Here is a 23,147-nt window from a genome sequence, read left to right on the forward strand (position 1 = left end):
CAACGGTGACTGGGGAATAGAAAAATTGATACTTGGTCTTCTCCCGACCGGCAGTAAAACGCTTGCCGAAGTTGGGCGTCCGTTTGGCTGTGCGGGATGTATTAAGTTCGCAGTCACGTCCGGTCAGAATGGGGACGTCAAATCCGATGTCTCGTGTTAAGAGAGTATTTATAATGAGCTTGTTCTCGTTCTAAATATGCATGCAATATTTGCCACTGGACGTTAAGCAACCAACAATTCTCAATCAATCTTCTAGTACAGATTATTCATCATGAGTTGTATTGTTTGAATTGTTTCACTGATTTTCTTTTGTCGCTTATACCTATTTATACAGTAAGTGGGTATGGGATTTGCACTTCGGCAAAGGATGTGTGGTAAATGTAGCCGTTTGTATCCTTATTTTTTTGTTTGTTTAAGGAGGGACAGTTGTCTCACTGGCATTCATACCTCATCTCTAATTTTTAGAAATTAAATATTTGAGACAGGAGTCAATTTCACAAAAAAAACTTACGACTAAGATTGATCTTAAGTCATGAACAATTACAATATTCTTATATATCACCGATCTCAGTCCTAATTCTTTTGGGAAACCGACTCCATGCGAATGTATCAATTATTCCTTTGAAGAATCAGAAAGAAATAGTGAGAAGATACTATTTTTTAAATAAGGGTCTGGATGGAGAAAGTTTTTTTTCTTTTTTTTAATCAGTTTTTCTCTATTCTGTATAATTTATGTTTGCGCATTATTCAAGATTCTTTATTTCTTGCACCTATCATATGTGCATCTTATTTTCATTTTATAGACCGTTTCTCAGTAGTATTGGCCCATAATTCTCAACCCCATAATCCAGATCCTCTAAAATCATCAAATAGAGACAATTAAATAGTCCAATAAAAAAAGACAAAACATGGCTATATAAAAAGACACAGAAATGTCCAACAAGTCCACAAATCAACATTACTGATTGAGCAACACGACTTGAAACAAGAATGTGTCTCCAGTACACGGATGCCCCATTCGCACTATCATTTTCTATGTTCAGTGGACCGTGAAAATGGTGTAAAACCTCTAAAATTAGGAAGATGATGTCATAGGAAACATGTGTACTAAGTTTCAAGTTGATTGGACTTCATCAAAAACTACCTAGACCAAAAACTTTTAACCCGCTGAAGTGGGACAGACGAACGAATGGACGGACAGACCAGAAAACATAATGTAAATTGCTCATAAATGGGGCTTAACCAGGGGTGAACTCGGGTGCTCTGGAGGGGTAGACATTTCTCTTTGTTTTCCAAAACTGATTGCAAGCAAACTTTTGATATCATAATTATGGAAAAGTTGATTGATTTATTGACAGTTAGTGTTAAATTCCCATTTCAGCACCAGTAGCAATTTGATGGTTGTCAATTTTTGATAGGTGGAGCAAGCCAGAGTGAACTATCAACCAACTTTTGTTTTGATTTTTGGTGTTTTAAAGCCTCTTTTAAGCACCGCATTTAGGCTATTTTGTTGCGACCAGTCGATAGGAAAACCGACAATCTTAGTCCATTAAGATTGGAGTCGGGTGCACCTGCAAGAGCAAGTTCTAACTCACAACCTCAGTGTTGACTGGCTAGTGATTACAGTAGTAACTACTCAGACCACCAAGGTCTTTTGAAAGGAAAACAAGACACTCCTAGTCAATTGATATTGGAATTGAACAAATCTGTCACTTATGTTCCAACACTGATAACCTCAGTATTGACATGCTAATGATACAATAGATGCATCTGATCTGATACTACTCAGAGGCAGATCCAGAAATATAATATGTGGGCCTAAATTGATTGCCCCAAGAGGGCAGCCCCTCAAGTCTTGCTATACTGATTTCCTATATGTCGACCAAATTTTGCCCAAAAATGTTGAGGCTTGCCCCTTGGATCCGCCAGAAAGAGAACAAAAATGTGTCTACAATAAACAGAAAATTTTTGTGGTAACCAGTGGCACAGAAATTCCATAGCAGTCTTGTATTATTTTAAAGCAAACCCATGCATGATATTTTAATAATGGTTCCAATGTGTCTCAACCTATACCATGTATACTGATTGTATTTTCCATCTTTTTTCTTTATACATTCTCACTGGTATTTTTTTGTAAACTGGAGGATAAATTTATCTTTTTCTTGATAACCCTACCATACAATTCTCCAGCATAATAAATATCCTTGACAAACACATTTCACTAACAATACATGAATCATGTCATTAGTCATCCATGGCAGTGGCGGATCCAGAAGGGGGGGGGGGGGGTCCAGGGGTTGGACCCCCCCCCCCCCTTTGTCCTGGGTTAGGAACCCCCCTTTTAAAATGGCTGGATCCACCCCTGCATGGCACAGAAATTACATACTGTAAATTCAGAAATTATTGAGATGTTTTTATTATTTTGGGAAAAATGATATGTGACAGGGTTATAAACGCAATAATTCAAACTTGCATTTATGGTTCAGTTTAAAATCATAAAATCGCAATAATTTCTGAATTATCAGTGGTTAATCAAAATAACACATTGTCATTGGAAATGAATTTTTATGCCATCTTTTCTATAAAAATTTACATATCATTAACATAAATTCATATATTTATCATTCTTTGATATTAACAATGCAAGCATAACATTTATCCTTACTAGATATTTAAGAATTTCAACCAAAGCACAGAGTCTGCTAAAACTCATTTATAGAATCTTTTCATTTGAAAATAAAAATTCTTTCAGATTTTGTAAAGTTCTTCTTGTGAGTAGTTTAAAAAGTTTTGAACCAATCAACTCAATTCTGCTAATCATGTGATGCACTACTTTTTCTTGTACGTAATGTCATACCTGAAAGAAAGAAAATTTCAAATAGTATTTGTTATTTCTATGGTACAAAGGTAAAAAACATTACTGCAGATTCATTTCTTTTCATGGGTACCAATTTTAGTGGATAAAGGAAAACTTGTATATTCAAGGATATTTAATTTCGTGCTTTTGCAGAGGTCTGCATACAAACTTATAGAAAATTTGTCATTCGTTGAACATTTAATTTCATGGTTTACTTGTACCCACAAATTCCACAAAAATTGGTATCCAAAAACTAACAATGAATCCACAGTATATATATAGAGAATGCAGCCAAAATCTTCCATCTTTAAAAACATATTAAACAAGAGACTGTCAGATTTTCACAACTGTGTATTATACATTAAAAAATATGGTATCAAAATTTAAACAGATTTATTCAAACATTTTCAAGTTATTGCACACACTAGTTGGTAACCACCTACCCTAGTATACATCACCAAATAAATAAAACGATTGTCCTTTGAAAATGTTTAATTAAATAAAATCTATTTGGAGTTGGTCATCGTACATGCCTTTCTTTAAACTGTATGCTTCACTTTTCCGTCTTGTTTTGTTTGGTGTATTTATCTTACTCAATGGCTCTGACTGTCTGAAAAACAATTATATAATTTTACTCATTAACGTTAATTATTTATTAAAAGAATAAAGGTATTTCTATCAAAATACATTGTACAAAAGTTCAATGTGTTGGTAACCATTTTTTCAACAGGACTTTGTTATGCATATAATTAAAATTCTATATAAAGCTCGAAAGTTCTATCTTGGAAGCATTTAAAATCTTTCACTTAAAAGGCTTCTCATGACCTGTTGGATAAATATATGGACTGATTGATTGATTGGTATTTAATGCCACTTTCAACACTATTGTGCTTTTTCATCGCAGTCAGTTTTTGTTTTTTCTGGTTGAGGAAGCTGGAGTGACCAAAGCGAACCATCTACCTTAAGCAGGAAAGCTGACAATCCTGGGGTTGAAGTCATAAAACTTTGCTCAGTGCTTGGAGTACAAAAATCATGCACGAAACACCAAATCCTGTATTTTGATTGGTTGATTCTCGAGTCTGAGTACAAAAATCTTGTTCGAAAGTTTTATGACCGTAAGGCCAGGCTTCACGGTCATAAAACTTTCAAGCATGATTTTTGTACTCAGACTCAAGAATCAACCAATCACAATACTGGATTTCATGTTTGGAGCATGATTTTTGTGCTCCGAGCACTGAGCAAAGTTTTATGACTTAATTAAGACTGGAGTCGAGTTCACCTGTTGACAGGCTAGTGATAAGGTAGTTAGACTGCTTAGACCACTTGGCCATTGTGGCACTGCTCTTATTTCCTTATAGAATTATTGAATTGCTTGCATATTTTGTATTTATTTACCCTTCCGATGCTTGTAGCTATACATACCAAAATATTTGATAAAATATGTTTACACAAATAGGGAATGGTATAATACTGTAAATTCAGAAATTATTGCAAGGTCTTTATTATTGCGAATAATGCGACAGAGTTGTAAATACAATAATTAAAACTCGTATCTTGTAATACTTTATCTGAATTAAGCAGGACTTTTCTCAAAATTAAAATCGCATTTAAGTTTAAAATGACAAAATCGAAATAATAAATGTATGCAATAATTTTTTAATTTACAGTAATCCATATTGCTCTTTTTCATTACGAAAACAGATGAATTTCTTTATTAAACAAAAACAAAATATTTTTCCATTTCATCACACTTACCTTCTCTTAGATTGCTTTGATTTCTCAATTTTCTCATTTGATTCCTGTCAAAAGAATAAATAATATTGTAAATTAAGACATTACCTTGAGGTTTATTTTAATACAAATAATTGGACTGGGTGAGAGTCACATTAATAAGTACTAGTAATCTGATATCTGATCGATAAATCTGTATGTTGCTTTTTCCAAAAATCATTATACTCATATATATATACTTCCAAATACCGTTTCTATCCCTAACATCACTGAAGAGACATTTATTGTCGAAATCCGGATCTGGTGTACTAAAAAAATATTGACACTGTATGTTTGTGGCATAACATCGTGGCCACAAGTTATTTTTTTTCTGTTTAGTACAAAATCTATATTAAGATCCATTTTGTTACATCTTGTGATCAATTTTATTTGGCAATCGCCAATGGCAGCCAGCAGGGTTAAAGAACATCAGTTGTTCGACCTGCTAGTCAAATGCGTTTTGTTTAAATATACTTTTTGACTTTTTTGATCTTTTGGAAAATGTTGTTTGTGCTGTTTTTAGACCATTCTACAGCGTAATTTGTTTTACATGCACACGTATAAAAATTGCGGTTTTTATCCAACGCAAATCATAGGTTTGAATGTAGTTTTCAATTTAGACTCGTTTCTATATATATATATATACACAGTGTATATATTATAAGTATCTCATTTTTGTCCATTCTTCAAAAATTGCAATAATAAATGCAAGCAATAATTTGAAAACAATTCATACTTGATCTGCAACTTGTCATGATAAAACTACATATTAGTTTTTAAAACCAATATCTTCAAGTATGACGATAAAAAATTAAAAAAACTAATTATTTGAGTGAATTATTCAAGGACCATAAATCTGCACAAAATCATCAGACCAGAACAAAATTTTAACTTGATCTGTAACTTTTCATGATCAAACAATACACCAATATCGAATCAATATCTTTAGGCATGAAGAACAAGAATGTTTCAATAGTACACGGATGTCCTGCTCGCACTATCATTTTCTGTGTTTAGTGGACCGTATAAACTCTAATTTGGCAGTTAAATTAGAAAGATCATATCACAGGGAACATGTATACTGAGTTTCAAGTTGATTGGACTTTAACTTCACCAAAAACTACCTTGACCAAAAACTTTTACCTGAAGCTGGATGAACGGACGGAAGAACGGACAGATGAAGGGACACACAGACCAGAAAACATAATGCCCCTCTACTATCGTAGGTGGGGCATAAAAAAGAGGAGAGAACTAATTTGCAGGACTGACAGATGGACAAACGTAGTGCAAACCTGATGTCCCCTTTGACTTCGTGGGTAGGGGACTAATAAAGACTCACAAGAGTAAGCATGCTAGCCTATAATTGCTTTCATCCACTCGTTTGAACTCTAGTAAGTAGTTGTGTCAATGGCAATCATACAACATCTAATTCTATAATGATGGAAATGCATATTGGTATTTTTAAATGCCATGGACAGAATCATCTCTATCATTCAGCTGAAAATACCCATGACCAAACTTTATATTATTCATTTGATGAGATTTTAAAATTTTAAATTAAATTAATACAAGTTTTTCTGAGATCTCTTGATAGTAATTATCTCCCTTGAAAGTCCAAATTAATAAGGTTACTTTTATGATAACTTTTCCCAGTAACCATGGTAATGTAAACTCAATGCAATACATATCGTCAGTTGTTTTTATAGAAGTAACTGTTTTGAGTTGTACCCCTGTCTGAAAACCTACTGATTCTCCCTCTTGACCCTCACTGCTGGGTTCTGACATTACAATGTATTCTTCTGTTTCTATTATTCTTGGAAGATTCTTTTTCGTGGATTCATTTATCTCTATTGACTCCATGGACTCAGATTCTTCTGAAATCTTCTTAGTACTGATCGGTGTTGATGATTCAGATGACCTTTTTCTCTTCCTAAGTGATCTAGGTGTTCCAAGGTCATTTTCCCTTTTCCTGCCACTATTGATTACCTCCCCTGATAAATTTAATGCTGTATCAGTTTTTGCCATGAATTGGGTTATATTAGGTAAAATTGGTGAATCTTCAAATTCCTCATCATGAGAATCTGGCACAAGATCTTCAGCATGTTTTGTTTGTTTCTTTCCTTTTTTCCATCTTTCTCTCTTATTTGAGGAACTTGAATCATAGTCATCGGCAACAGTCATATCTAGACTTAGAAGAGAATCGTCCATTGATGTTTCTATTGTACTTGTTTTGTCTGGACTCACTCTGGTACTTATTCTTCTACCTGATCTTGTTTTCCTTATTGCTGGTGATAATTCCTTACTCTGCAATTACAAATTTTTAAATGCTGTAAATGGTTCCAGTAGTAAATTAAGGTCCTGTCGTAGAAGCCATACACCCCTTGATCAGAAACAATATCATTTTGGCATAGAATATTTAAAAATATTTATGCTATTAATACCATTACGAACATTATGCTCCCCCTTTTTTCCAACCCTGCATCCATCTTCATTAACTCAGAGGTTCTTACACAACAAATGACAATTTGCTTAATTTGACTTACAAATCTAAGGAAACCCCAGTCCCCTGCCAATAAAAATTGATTCAAAACCACACTGCTTGTATTTCAATATACAGAATCATGGAAATTAAGGCTATTTAAAAGTAAGGAGATGTGCCGATGAGACAAGTATCATCCAATTCCAAATGATGTGGATTTAAGCAACTGTATGTCACCTGTCTAATTCATCAAACAAATCAATAATTTCAGTTTGAAACTTTTTCATCTTTCTATAACACTGCAAATCAAACCCCAAATTAAACAGATAGAACCATGAAAGTTAAGTATTTTAGGGTCCCTTTCATTTTTGTGATAGGGTATGGCTTAAACAAAAGTGATTTAAATACCTTCATCTCGTCAGCTCCATTAGCCTGAAACTCCTGACCACCAAATTTATCCTGCCAACTTTTAATCTTTCTTCTCGGTACCATAAAACTTTCAATTTGTGTTTGTTTCTTTTGACTGTCTTTTAATTTACCACCATCTTTCATATCTTTGACTGCTTCAGGTTTTTCATCATTTAAATCTGAGCTAACAGAACATTCTGATAAACGTGTGGATCGTCTAGTATTCCGAGACTGAACGATGGTTTTCACCTGTTCTTTACTTTGTTTTCCTTTAGTGCTTAAATCAGATGCCACTGAACTTTCTGACAAACATTTATACCTCCTCAATTTATCTTGATTTCCCAAAGTTTCCTCAATTTTGTCTTCTATATTTTCAATTCCAGAATCTTCCTCACCAATTTGAGCTCTTATCTTCAAACGATTAACATTCCCTTTTCCACTATCATCTGAGCGTTTTACTGCACCTTGATATTCTATTACAAGTGAAAAATCCATATTATCACCATGATTTCCTGTTAGATCTGACAAAGATGTATTGCTCTTCTGTTCGTAGCTTTCTTGTTTCACGTCTTTCTCATTTGATGTCAAAGAACTTTTCCTTTCTCTTTTTTTATTATCTTCAACACAATTTCCGTCATAAACTTCTACAGAGGCTAATTTCTTACAACTCTTCTTCGCAGACTTATTAGGCGAGTCTTTGTCCATCACCTCTATCAAGTCCTCAATATCAGAACTAACGGAAGATTTTCTAGGACTTTTTCTCAAATACATTACTTTATTAACTCTATCAATTTGCAAATGTGACTTTTTTTTGCTTGAATTAATTCCGGAACTGTTACATTTTTTTTCTGAATCAGTCAGGTTATCAAGGGATGCTGAACTTTTTCTTGACCTTTTGGGTGATTTTTTACGTTCTCTTTCACCTGGTGTATCTGGATCAAGACTTTTTCTATTGTATTTTTTTGGACTTTGATCATTGTCATCAAACATATTGACATTGTTTACCTCAAGACTTTCATGTTTATCTGCTTCCAATGTTTGGTCATCGCTAGTAATTATTTCATTCTCTTTTTCTTCCAAACATTTGTTTTCATCTTTTTTCATTGTCATTGTTAAAGAGGTATCAATGTGAAATATTTCTACGTCCATCTTTTCTACATTGTCATTTAGATCTGTATCCATGGCAACATCAGCCTCATTTTCATCCTCTGATTGGTCCTTCATGTCTTCTGCTTTGTTCTGTCCTAAAGCTAATCCTCCCTTATCAATGTAGAACAAGTCTTCACTGGCAGCAGATTCCTATAAAATAAAACGTAACTTTACAATTTCTTGTTTGAGAAAGGTGATAAATAATATAAGCACAAAATAATGCCAACATTATACTTTGCATAGGATAGTTGAAACTGATTATATATTGAATTTCCAGCTATTTGGTGAAACTCTTTGAAAAAATTGTATAGCATAATTTCACTTTTCTACATCACACACCCCATTCCAATTTCATGTTTTCTTAATATCACTGTTCAGTTAATATTGAAGTAGCTGTCAAATTGTGTAATACATTAATCATCTAAGGGCTGTTTTTTTTTTACATTTTAACATACATGGTACCCAGGAAAGGAACTTTATAAATGGGCTAGTTTTCCCTTTATTTGACACCTATCTATGGATTGAGATTTCAAAATGCCTTCCTTGGGTTCCATGTATGTTTTAATGGAACAACTTTTAATTTAAATATCTATTCTCCAACAAAATATTTATTGGTTGTTACCCTTTACTGGCCAATCTTACTTTACAATCCAAACATTCTTTTTCAATTAAGTAATATCTGTCATGCTGACTTAGTGACAGAATCACAACATAAACCCATATCATATCTTCCTCGGGCCATGGAAATTCTGTGAAGGCAATGCATGTTTGGGTAGATAAAAAGTTACTTCCAATATACAGGAAATGAGCACTTTATAAAACCCTACCAACTTGTCTTGTTTCACACCAGTATCAATAAAGAAATTGAGCTGTTCTAAATCTTCTCCTTTCTGTTTAGTAGGTGGTGCTCCTTTAGAAGGAGTTTTATCCATTGGCGTTTCCTCTTCATCATCTGCTTCATTATAAGAAAATATCTGAAAAACATAAAGCACACATAAATAAGCAAGGCATACATTTTATCACAAGCATTTGAACTGTAGATTCATTTAATTTATGAATTGAATTTACTGACTACTGACAGACCATGAATCTTTATAATCTATAGTTACTATTAATACTAACAGACTATGTATCTTTCAAAATCTGTGATTACTGACAGACTATGTATCTTTCACAATCTATGATTACTGACAGACCATGTATTTTCTGAAATCTATGATTACTGACAGACCATGTATTTTCTGAAATCTACGATTACTGACAGACCATGTATTTTCTGAAATCCATTACTGACAGACCATATATTCTCTGAAATCTATGATTACTGACAGATCATGTGTTTTGTGAAATCTATGATTACTGACAGATCATGTATTTTCTGAAATCCATGATCACTGACAGACCATGTGCCTTTCCTAAGCTATATTTTATCTTATTACAACTTGTAAAGATAAGGAGAATCAAAAGATTGATTGATTGTTGTTTGTTTTGAGCCAATTTCATCATTTTTGTATTGTGACCTAGCTATAATTGCCACTTTATTAGTAAATTAGAGGATAGTTGTCGCACTTGAATCATACAACATCTCGTAGATTTTATACTGTTTTGATCATGACTGCTAGTTTTCATCAGAGAGGGAATCAGCACCAGGGCTTTCCATTGAAGCCGGTAGCCGGCGGAAATCCGCCGCTTACGGTGGCTTCAAGTGCCGGCTACTTCACTGCCAAAAATATAAATTCAAAAAGAAAAAAATATCTTTTGTAAATGTTTACAGGCAGCGGCGAGAGACGTATATTGTCGCAAAGTCGCGGTCACGATATTTACCTTGGGCTAAATATAGTTCACATGAATTCAGGTCACTGATTGGTTGTCTATTTAAAGTCAGAATGAATCGTTTCTTTTCAAAGATAACAAGAGAGACGTTCCGGTGGTCATTGAACGATAACAATAGAGACGTTCCGATGGTCATTAACTCGTCGGCTTTTTTGGGCTTTTAAAACGTGAAGACAATCAGATAGGATGACAATCTTATATTATGGAATAATATTAGTCAAATTAAAGAAAGTGTAGAAGATCATATTGTTCAGAATCTGGAAAACAGTATCTTTTGAAGTTCATTTTTCAAAGCCCACGTGGTGTTCAGAGAATCAAGGTCAAAAACGAAAGTAGAATATTGTCGACTCAACCTCAGATAAATAACATTTCCAAATGATTTATGTATCCGACTTATTGAACAGTTTACAAAAAAAAAAAAAAAGAGAAAATCAGAGGATATATCAATTTTCTGTCATTGCTTGAGAAATAATTGTATGATTTAAATACGCGTAACAGTCTTTAGAGAGAAAAGGGGGGTCATTTGTTTACAAATGCACGTAGTTATGCAAAATAAATCGATCAAGATTTCTAACAAACCGGATTATTTAAATAAAACTCCTTTAAAAGTAAATGAATTTTAAGCATAAGGTAATGAAAATAAAAAACTGACATAAAAAAAAAAAGAAATTTTTTTGAGTTTTTTTTTTTTTTTTTCTTTCTTTAATTTCATACATAAAAAATGGTCATTTGAAAGATTAAATTAAGTGCCAGGAGATTGCGAGAATGCAGGATTTTGCTCTATTTATGCCAGAGATTCTGGGGGCCTTGAGCGGCCCCCAGACCCCCTGCCGTAAGGCACCAAGCTTACAGCTTGGTGGGCGTCCGGCTTCGCCGAACGCATGTTATAGCCGCCTATAATTTTAATTCAGCCTTCTACTTCCATTTCAATGGAAAGCCCTGCAGCACCAACATTTCAACAGGAAGACTGGCTATCCTAATCAATTAATAGACATAAGAGGGGGGTAATGGGGGTACCTTTATGACAATCAAAGGTAAAAATTCTTGCCAAATGACGTAAATTTATGGTTATTTTTGGTGCATGCCAATAACATGTGCACTTTCTATGATTAGACGATAAAAAAATCAAACAATTTTGACAAATCACATTAATTTTTTTTCCAATAACAAGTAAAATTGTGAGCTACTCCTCACTGATGATACCCCACCGGAATATTTAGTAAACAGGAGGTTGTTGAGTGATGAATCTGAAATCCCATCACAGGGTTTAGCTGATTTATATAAACCCTGAAACCAAATTTCAGAAATCCTTGTATAGTGGTTCCTGTAAAAAATGTGACTAATTTAAAATTTTCAACTTGACTATCATGTGTAAAATGATAACAAGTGTAAGGTTAACATGAAGTTGTTGAGTGATGAATCTAAAAACCCATCACAGTATAACTGACTTAAATAAACCCTAAAACTAAATTTCAGAAATCCTTATAATGTATTTCCTGAGAAAGATGCGACTAAAATATCCATGGGACAGACGGACAGACGAACAAACAGATGAATGGATGGACAGAGGTAAAACAGTATACCCCTACCTTTTTTTTTAAAGCAGGGGTTTAATAACGGTAAAGATAATTATAAGAGACCTCTGACGAATCATGATAAGGATATTTTGATGAATCAAGGTAAAATTTCATTCAACTTGATGCTAATGGTAGCTGTAAATGACCATTTGGGGCCTAAAGGTAAAGGGCATTACTACCCTCATATAAGAAGATGTGGAATGAGTGCCAATGAGACAACTCTCCATCCAAGTCAAAATTTGGAAAAGTTAACAATTAATTCTAGCTATTTGACCTATGGTATAAATACAAAAATTTAAAAATGTTTTTTTTGTTGTTGCATTGTGTATTGTTTATTTGCAGCCTCATTGACGTATACCATACAATTCTTTGTGCTCCTAAGAAGGAGGTGAACAACTTATATTATTACGTCTGTTAGTCTTTCAGTCTGGTCTTCTGTAGCTTCTTCTAACAAAAACTTTGTCACAATCGTCCCTTTAAATTTTTTATCATTTGGAAATTCCTCAACTAGGGGTGCATCTTGGTTTCGTAACCATGACAGTAGTTTTCTTGGCGCTGACACTGACTTCATTGTCTGAAAAGTATGAATGCAATGATTAATTTTTATGCAAAACTCATAAAATTGGCAATCTTAGTTTATTCATCATTTTTTGAGAGGAGTCTGGTGCTGGTGTTTGATATGGTCTGTCAAGTTTACAGACTGAAATGGATTTTCTCAATATAATAGACTGTAAATTCTATACCAATGGAAATAAATAAATCAACATTGTAATGATTTTAATGTCAATCAAAGTCTGTGAGTCAAATTTAAGAGCTGTTCCAGGATAAACAAGTGAAATTGCAAGCTACTGCTCACTGATGATACCCCCGCCGCAAGTTGATAATTTTAATAGTGTAAAAATATGCAAGTGTTCGGTAAACAGGAAGTTGTTGAGTGATGAATCTGAAAACGCTTTAAACGGTATAGCTGACTTGTATAAATCCTGAAGCCAAATTTCAGAAATCCTTGTATAGTAATTCCTGAGAAAAATGTGACAAAATTTTCAACTTGGCTATCATATGTAAAATCATACAAGTGTTCGGTAAACAGGAAGTTGTCGAGTGATGAATCTGAAAACGCATCACACAGTATTGCAGACTTATATAAACCCTGAAACCAAATTTCAGAAATCCTTGTATTGTAGTTCCTGAGAAAAATGTGACAAAAATTTTCAACTTGGTTATCATGTGTAAAATAATACAAGTGTTCAGTAAACAGGAAGTTGTCGAGTGATGAATCTGAAAACGCATCACACGGTATAGCTGACTTATATCAAGTCTGAAACCAAATATCAGAAATCCTGGTATTGCAGTTCCTGAGAAAAATGTGACGAAAAATTTTCAACTTGGCTATCAGGTGTAAAAATGAAGTGTTCGGTAAACAGGAAGTTGTCGAGTGATGAATCTGAAAACGCATCACACAGTATAGCTGACTTATATCAAGCCTGAAACCAAATTTCAGAAATCCTGGTAGTGTAGTTCCTGGGAAAAATGTGTTGAAAAATATTCATGGGACGGACGGACTGATGGACTGACGGAAGGACAGACAGAGGTAAAACAGTATACCCCCCTTTTTTTCAAAGCGGGTGTATAAATACATGAGGGCATGAGAGGCACTTTTAACAACCCGAACCACCCAAAAATAAAAACAATACTTATATAATTCTTACAAAATTCTACTGAAAATATGACCACCTATATTCAGTTAATTTGAGAGCATCCCATCACCCCTACTTGATAAATTTTGAAACAGTCGTGAATAACTTTAACTATACCTCATTGATGTCATCTACTGCATCCCCTACTTTACTATGGAGGGACCTTACAGCCAAAACCTGTCTAAGATAAATCTTTTCCTCAGGATACTCCTCTGTCTTTATCAATATAGCCCTGATAAATACAGGATTCATTAATTACAATTTTTTTTAACTTTTCTTCGTTTTAAAACAGATATTTGACATGTCTGACCTGTTTCTATAGCAAAGTTAACTGTCTTTTGATTGAGTTAAGCCATCTCAATTGATATTATATAGTGTGTCTTTTTATGTTGTGATGTAACACTATTGTTTCAGATAAGGGTGAAGGTTTGGTACCATTAACAAGTTTAAACCCGCTGCAAATGTTTGCACCTGTCATAAGTCAGGAATTTGATGTTGTCTTTTGTTGATGTGGTTCATAAGTGTTTCTTGTTTCTTGTAGTTTATATAGATTAGACCGCTGGTTTTCCCATTTGAATGGTTTTACACTAGTAATTTTAGGGGCCCTTTATAGCTTGCTGTTCGGTGTGAGCCAAGTCTCCATGTTGAAGACTGTACTTTGACCTATAATGGTTTTTCTTTTATAAAAAAAATTGTGACTTGGACGGAGAGTCATCTCATTGGCACGCATACCACATTTTCATATATCTATAGGTTGCACTTTGTAAATACAGCTGTTTCTCAAAACACGTCTCTTTTGGGGAGAACTTGAATATTCATAGAAAATTTATTTTGTTTACATACTGGTTCCCAGTAATGCTCTCTGTGTTCCATCTCACAGAGACATAACTTGGCAATGTTACCAGTAATTAAAATTGGCATATTGTTTACATTGAAATCTGTGGTAACCTTTCAATGAGGTTGGGGTAATTAAGAAAATTAGTGTTAGTTTAAACTTTGAGAAGTTCAGGGCATATAAACGTTGAAAATATGCCGCACAGCCCTATATTTTGACCTTTGAAAAAAATTGTGGTGCATATGAACATTCAATTCTAGGATAAGATTTTTTTCAAAACTTCATAGTACAAGTGGTACAGTTTTAGCCGTAAAAGCAGTTCCCAGTCTGCGCCAAAAACTTTTTTGACTACTAGTCCGATAACTAAATATCAAAACTTGTACCTATAAACCTATATAAAATTTTGAAAATTTCCACTAGCCAAAAACAATATTTACTAGTCTGGGGCATCAGACTAGTGGCTAACGGTGCAGACTGAGTTCCTATGGGAAATTGCATTGTCAATATTTACAGAAATGCAACCTATATCATGACATATTCTAATTTATCAATTAAGTACCTTGCAAGAGGAATAATAACTGTTGCATCTTCTTCCGTCACGGATGACAATTGTAAAAGTAAGTCTAGCTGATGTTGCTGCCATGGTAACAAATACTTAACAAAGCCACAGAGTTGTCTCCCCGTCTTGTTTTTGTTATTTCCTGACCTTTGTTATATAAAAGTAGTTTAATTTATACTTCTACAGAAAAAACTAAATACTATAAAAACCCTATTTCGCGTATCAAAAATAAACTAACAGAACTAGCCAAGGAATTTGTTTTTGTCCCGGCTGATAAAGCTGCTAATAATATCATTATTGTTTGACGTAAATTTTATATAGAGGTTCTGCAAAAGGAAATCACGAATTCACCAACATTCCAACTGACTTCATTTTCAGAAAACGACATCTGTAACAAACATAAACTTTTAGCTACTTCTTTACAAGCAGAACCAAACACAATGAAAGTCCCAACTATGTACTGGCTTCCGAAGCTGCACAAAAAACCTTACAAATATAGATTTATTTCATCTTCCAGCCATTGTTCAACTACTAAATTGTCTGTTTTACTTACTAGTACACTTGGTACAATAAAAAACCTGATAATAAATTGTTCAAATAAGGCCTTTGAAAATAGTGGAATTAATTACTTTTGGAGTGTCAAAAACTCGTTGGAAGTACTTGATAAATTGCATGCATATATTGGTGATTTTGAATCTGTTCAAAGTTTTGATTTTTCTACCCTATATACCACTTTGCCTCATATTCTTATTAAGAAAAAATTCACATCCCTAATTAACTGGGCATTTAAAAAGTCGGAATGCGAGTACATATGTTCAAACTCTTTTAGATCATTTTTTAGTAGCAATAAACAAAAGAACTATGTCAATTGGACATGCTTTGATACTATTTATGCACTTGAATTTTTACTTGATAACATTTTTGTTCGCTTTGGAGATTCCGTATATCGTCAAGTTATTGGAATTCCAATGGGGACTAACTGTGCACCACTTATTGCGGACCTGTTTTTGTATTGTTATGAGTTACAATTTATGACTAATATTAGCAAAGACCCATCAAAACAACATTTGATACAAAAATTTAACAATACTTTTAGATATTTGGATGATATATTGGCTCTAAATAATGACGACTTCAGTATGTATACTAAAGAAATTTATCCTGTAGAACTTACTTTAAATAAAGCTAATGATAACAATGACCACTGCCCTTTCCTCGATCTTGATATCTATATCATAAACGGGAAGCTTAATACAAAAATTTATGATAAAAGAGATGATTTTTCATTTCCTATTGTTAATTATCCATTTTTAGATGGTGACGTTCCCTTGTCACCATCTTATGGTGTTTATATATCTCAACTTGTACGATTCGCTCGTGTATGTAACAATGTATTAGATTTTAGCGAGAGAAATTTATGTATTACTGAAAAATTATTACACCAGGGTTTTCGATATCACAAACTGGTCAAAACATTTACTAAATTTTATCACCGGTATAAGGAAATAATTCGTAAATATAACTCAACATGCAGACATCTTATACGTTCAGGTATTTCACATCCAAAATTTTATGGAAATATTCTTTATAAAGCACAAAAATGTCAGTATTCTCCTCAGAAACTAACAAAACCTTTAAATAGACTTATTAAAAGGGGATATAGTTACGATACTGTTGTCAGGTCATTAAAGATTGCATATTTTGGCTTTAACATTGATTCACTGATAGGGTCTTTGCATCGGAACTAAACACATTTATTTCTAAAAAAACAGTTGTTGGCATGACACGGGTTATGTTCTTCTCATATATTTTATGATAGTATGATACTAAACCCCTAACGGGAGGGATTGTACCTGATATTCATATGATGAAGACATAATCTTTCAATCAGTTTAATTGAGGTCTGGAGCTGGCATGTCAGTTAACTGCTAGTAGTCTGTTGTTATTTATGTATTATTGTCATTTTATTTATTTTCTTTTGTTACATCTTTTGACATCAGACTCGGACTTCTCTTGAACTGAATTTTAATGTGCGTATTGTTATTCTTTTACTTTTCTACATTGGCTAGAGGTATAGGGGGAGGGTTGAGATCTCATAAACATGTTTAACCCCGCCGCAATTTTGCGCCTGTCCCAAGTCAGGAGCCTCTGGCCTTTGTTAGTCTTGTATGATTTTAAATTTTGGTTTCTTGTGTATAATTCGGAGTTTAGTATGACGTCCATTATCACTGTACTATTATGCATATTTTAGGGGCCAGCTGAAGGACACCTACGGGTGCGGGAATTCTCGCTACATTGAAGACCCATTGGTTGCCTTCGGCTGTTGTTTGCTCTATGGTCGGGTGGTTGTCGCTTTGACATATTCACCATTTCCTTTCTCAATTTTAACTAGTACAATTTAATTTATACTTCTAAAGAAAAAACAAAATACTAAGGGAAAAATTCAAGAAAAGTTGTAGGTTTTAGGATAAGAACACATTCAAATTGAAGACTTTATGGATATCTAAGGCTTTTAACTAATATTCAGAAAGAAAATCATCCGGTTCATTCAATTATGCTGATTGTTATTGAAAATAATGACTTTGATCTTGCCATTTCTGGAACGCTTATAGACTAAAAATTACTAAAATCAAGCAAATACAAAATTTTGGATATTGTATATAGCTTTTTAATTTAAAGTAACACATGATGTATAAGGGCTGTTCCATAAAAATATACATAGGCCTGAGAATGCACTTTTTTGGTTGGAAATATGAAGTAAAATGAATTCTAATGTAATTTGTATGTAACATTTTTTTTTTCATTGGCTAAAAGTTGCGGTCAAATCCACAGTTGACCAGGCGTAACTAAGGAGGAACAATCATTTTGAAATGATTGAATCAACATTTGTTCAATAACTACTATATAATCGAAAATAAAACAACACCAACCTCGAATTCGCCGTTTTAATGTTATTTTATCCGAACTTGAAGCGTACAGGTAACGTAATAACCTCCAGTTTGTAAGTTTTCATTTGTATGACGTCATGTTTACCCATGACGTCTTTGCGCCAAAATCATTCATGAAGTTTCACGGATTTTTTTCATTTGTCAAATTTAGACATTTTTCCAAGTTTTATGGTATTATTTCTTTTTGAAATGCATAAGAATCGGAAAAACAGTACTGTAGTTGAAGAGTTGCCACCGTCAATTTTGATTTGACGGTTGTAAATCTCTGTTTTACTGCCTCCGCCACGCGTCGCCAGTAAAACTGCATTTGCGTCCGTCAAATTTACAATTGACGGTGGCAACTCTTCAACTACAGTACTGTTATTCCTTAAATAGTATTACAGTAAAACTACTTTTATCCGTAAATTGACTAGGATGGACTTGAACATGTGACGTTTCTGCACTGATTCATGACGTCATTGCCTAATATTTCCAAATATCAAGTCCTATCCATGTTATTGAAAAATTTAATATCAATAAATGTATTTTAAATTATTTATGTTTTCATGTATCACAATGCTTGGCGTTTTTTCAAATAAAATAACTAGAGGCTCTAAAGAGCCTGTGTCGCTCACCTTGGTCTATGTGAATATTAAACAATGGACACAGATGGATTCATGACAAAATTGTGTTTTGGTGATGGTGATGTGTTTGTAGATCTTACTTTACTAAACATTCTTGCTGCTTACAATTATCTCTATCTATAACAGTACTTCATGTGGGAAATGTTAATGAAAATCTTCAAATTTTAAGAAAATTGTTAAAAATTGACTATGAAGGGCAATAACTCCTTAGGGGGTCAATTGACTATTTTGGTCATAGTGACTTATTTTTAGTTCTTACTTTGCTGTACATTATTGCTGTAACAGTTTATCTCTATCTATAATAATATTCAAGATAACAAAAAAAACAGCAAAATTTCCTCAAAATTACCAATTCAGGGGCAGCAACCTAACAACCGATTATCCAATTCATCTGAAAATTCCAGGGCAGATAGATCGTGACCTGATCAACAATTTTACTTCCTGTCAGATTTGCTCTTAATGCTTTGGTTTTTGAGTTATAAGCCAAAAACTGCATTTTACTCCCATGTTCTATTTTTAGCCATGGCAGCCATCTTGGTTTGTTGGCCGAGTTACCGGACACATTTTTTTAACTAGATACCCCAATTATGGCTAAGTTTGATTAAATTTGGCCCAGTAGTTTCAGAGGAGAAGATTTTTCTAAAAGATTACTAAGATTTACGAAAAATGGTTAAAAATTGACTATATAGGGCAATAACTCCTAAAGTGGTCAACTGACCATTTTGGTCATGTTGACTTATTTGTAGATCTTACTTTGCTGAACATTATTGCTGTTAACAGTTTATCTCTATAATAATATTCAAGATAATAACCAAAAACAGCAAAATTTCCTTAAAATTATCAATTCAGGGGCAGCAACCCAACAACGGGTTGTTCGATTCATCTGAAAATTTCAGGGCAGATAGATCTTGACCTGATGAACAATTTTACCCCATGTCAGATTTGCTCTAAATGCTTTGGTTTTTGAGTTATAAGCCAAAAACTGCATTTTACCCCTATGTTCTATTTTTAGCCATGGCGGCCATCTTGGTTGGTTGGCCAGGTCATGCCACACATTTTTTAAACGAGATACCCCAATGATGATTGTGGCCAAGTTTGGATTAATTTGTCCCAGTAGTTTTAGAGGAGAAGATTTTTGTAAAAGATAACTAAGATTTACGAAAAATGGTTAAAAATGGACTAAAAAGGGCAATAACTCCTAAAGGGGTCAACTGACCATTTCGGTCACGTTGACTTATTTGTAAATCTTACTTTGCTGAACATTATTGCTGTTTACAGTTTATCTCTATCTATAATAATATTCAAGATAATAACCAAAAACAGCAAAATTTCCTTAAAATTATCAATTCAGGGGCAGCAACCCAACAACGGGTTGTCCGATTCATCTGAAAATTTCAGGGCAGATAGATCTTGACCTGATAAACAATTTTACCCCATGTCAGATTTGCTCTAAATGCTTTGGTTTTTGAGTTACAAGCCAAAAATTATATTTTACCCCTATGTTCTATTTTTAGCCATGGCAGCCATCTTGGTTGGTTGGCAGGGTCACGCCACACATTTTTTAAACTAGATACCCCAATGATGATTGTGGCCAAGTTTGGTTTAATTTGGCCCAGTAGTTTCAGAGGAGAAGATTTTTGTAAAAGTTAACGACGACGGACGACGGACGACGGACGCAAAGTGATGGGAAAAGCTCACTTGGCCCTTTGGGCCAGGTGAGCTAAAAATAAATTACAAAAAAAAAGTCCTGTCCATGATTTTAATAATATTAGGCAGTAAGATCAAAGGAAAAAATGTACAATTGCTGATAAATATTGCTTGTTTCTTTTCTATTTTTAGAAACATCAATGATTCAATACATACCTATTAGACTGTAAGAACAATTCCACATACAGAGATAAAAGTGAGGTTAATATATCTTCATATGAGGGCTTTTTCTCATCTCCACACTACGAAATAAAATACAATCAAAATCAATAATTGCAATTTAGAAATGCAAAAAAGAATATAGGAAAAATCAACCATTTTAGAAATTTGACTACAGTACAGTTATATATTGCTGAAATTGCCACTGGATAAGTTTTGCTAACCATGGACAAAGTACTGAATATATAGAAACTAGATGTGTCAAAGCGACACGAATGACCCCGTCTCAAAAAGTTGATAATCTGCAATTTCAATAACACATGTGGACACAAACATGATGGTGTCTCACATATCAAAAATCAGGCGTATGAAAAAAAATCTGTATAACTGTGATTTTCAACAATTTTCGAAATTTCAGGATGTCATGATTTAAATTTCTTAAAATTCAGAACTTGGGATTTCATGTTTTTAAGCCCGGGATTTCAGGATCAGGACCCCTCCAACCCAACCCCCTTCCCCAACTACCTATCTGCCTAAAAACATGAAAAAGCAGCCTACTCAAAAAAAATTAAGACACAAATTGTTTCAATTTTTTTTTCTATCAAAAAATATATTCTGCTTACATCACTTTCTTACAAGTCTAAAACAAGTAACTTGTTATTGGCCCCCACAATTAAATTCCTATCTACCTACCCAACCCTACAAGGCATGGGGAGGCAACACCAAACAAGGAGTTAGGACTAACAACCAATACAAACCTGATCACAGTGTTGTTTTCTCAGATGACATACACTAACAAAATTTCTTATTTCTGTTGCCATCTCTGAACATCTACAAAGTAGAGAAAGTATGAATCTTTTAACAATATATATGTAACAATGCAGTCAACATTTGTCTCTAACAATCTAGTGTCCAAACGAACAACACTCAAAAAATTTAATGCCTCTTGTTATCATGGTTTAACTTTATTGGGATGTGAAAGTGTTGACCAAAGCTTATTTCAAGCTTCATATTGAAATGTGTGCACAATAGATGTTTTTACAACCCTATAAAATTGTAAAAAAAGAATGTTTTCATAGATCATGGATGCCCAACTCTAACTATCATTTTTTATGTTCAGTGGATCATGAAATTTGGGTCAAAACTCTAATCTGGCATTAAAATTAGAAAGATCATATCATAGGAAACATTTGTACTAAGTTTCAAGTTGATTTCAAGTCAAAAACTACCTTGAACAAAAACTTTAATCTTAAACAGGACAGACAGACAGACAGACAGACAAATGAACGGACGCACAGACCGAAAAACATAATGAAGTTGTTTCTGCCTATTTATTTGTAATTAAAACAGAAAACTTTTTTTCATCTTTAGGAATTTTGATTATTTTTGTACAGCCTAATTATTCAATGAATGGTTGGTTTTTCAAGGAGACATTTACAGAACTGAAAAAACTCCATAGAGGACAACAGCTTCTGTGGGTTCCCTTAGGACAGGTACAAATTCAACAAAATACAAATTCCTATTAGGTTGTATGCAGACTTTGACGAAACCACCTAATTACATATCCAAGAAAAGTTTTCTCTTATCCATAAAAATTGTTACCCATGAAAAATAAATGAACCTACAGTGTTGCATTTTTCCCAATTTATTATTTAATTTGATATCTATACTAACCTGTCTGTTTCCTCTCCAGCCACCAAATCTTCTGCTTGAGTCTGTACAACTCTGAAATTAAAATAAAAATATATACCGTTTTTCACAAGATGACATAAAAGATGCATTCATCTTAAATTAAACAAGAATGTGTCCATAGTACATGGCTGCCCCACTCTCACTATGATTTTTTATGTTCAGTGGACCGTGAAATTGGGGGTAAAACACTAATTTGGCATTAATGTGATAAATATCATATCATAGGGAACATTGGTTGTCGGATAATAACTTAAGTTTAAGTGAATAGATCTTTATGAAATTTGTTCAGAAGGTTCAATACCACAAAAGGAAAGTTGGGATCGATTTTGAGGATGATGGTCCCAACTGTTAAGGAATTAAGGGCCCAAAACAAGCATTTTTCTAGTTTCAGGATAATAACTTGTGTACAAGTATTTCAATTGCTCCGAAATTAAATCGCAATGTTTTCAACCTCAAATAGAAGGTTTGGATTAATTTTAGGGGTTAAGGGGCCATGGTTTAGGAATTAAGAGCCAAAAAGGGGCCAAAACAAGTATTTTTCTAGTTTCTGGACAATAACTTTTGTGTAATTGTATGGATCTCTCTGAAATTGTACCACAATGTACCATATAACAAAGGGGAGGCTGGGATTAATTTTTGGGTTAATTGCCCAGAATATGAAGGAATTAGGGAGCCAAAAAGAAGCATGTTTCTAGTTTCCAAACAATCATGACAATAACTTTTGTTTAAGTGTGTATGGATCTCTCTGAAATTGTACTACAAGGTTCAATACTACAAAGGAAAGCATGCAATTGAGTTTAAGGGTTATTGCTCCAAGGGGGGTTTCAATAAGTGGTCGGGGGGATTTTTGTTTA

General features: G+C 33.7%; 1 protein-coding gene across 2 annotated transcripts in view; it reads right to left on the reverse strand.

Annotated features, from left to right (window-relative positions):
• Positions 1-2,545: 2,545 nt before the first annotated feature.
• Positions 2,546-23,147, reverse strand: part of LOC143076620 (uncharacterized) — a 30,602-nt gene continuing 10,000 nt past the window's right edge. The window contains exons 6-17 of one of the 2 annotated variants that reach the window (XM_076252440.1): positions 22,276-22,326; positions 21,360-21,432; positions 20,599-20,684; positions 15,165-15,311; positions 13,888-14,002; positions 12,483-12,647; positions 9,491-9,637; positions 7,515-8,813; positions 6,374-6,931; positions 4,613-4,656; positions 3,391-3,467; positions 2,546-2,857 (exon numbers count right to left, since the gene is read on the reverse strand). In XM_076252440.1, coding sequence (XP_076108555.1) covers positions 2,814-2,857; positions 3,391-3,467; positions 4,613-4,656; positions 6,374-6,931; positions 7,515-8,813; positions 9,491-9,637; positions 12,483-12,647; positions 13,888-14,002; positions 15,165-15,311; positions 20,599-20,684; positions 21,360-21,432; positions 22,276-22,326 — 2,806 coding nt within the window. In that variant the 3' untranslated portion in view covers positions 2,546-2,813. The remainder of the gene's footprint in view (positions 2,858-3,390; positions 3,468-4,612; positions 4,657-6,373; positions 6,932-7,514; positions 8,814-9,490; positions 9,638-12,482; positions 12,648-13,887; positions 14,003-15,164; positions 15,312-20,598; positions 20,685-21,359; positions 21,433-22,275; positions 22,327-23,147) is intronic. The other variant, XM_076252441.1, reaches the window with a different exon arrangement.

The sequence above is a fragment of the Mytilus galloprovincialis genome, chromosome 5 (assembly GCF_965363235.1).
Source record: "Mytilus galloprovincialis chromosome 5, xbMytGall1.hap1.1, whole genome shotgun sequence".
Lineage (NCBI taxonomy): Eukaryota > Metazoa > Mollusca > Bivalvia > Mytilida > Mytilidae > Mytilus > Mytilus galloprovincialis.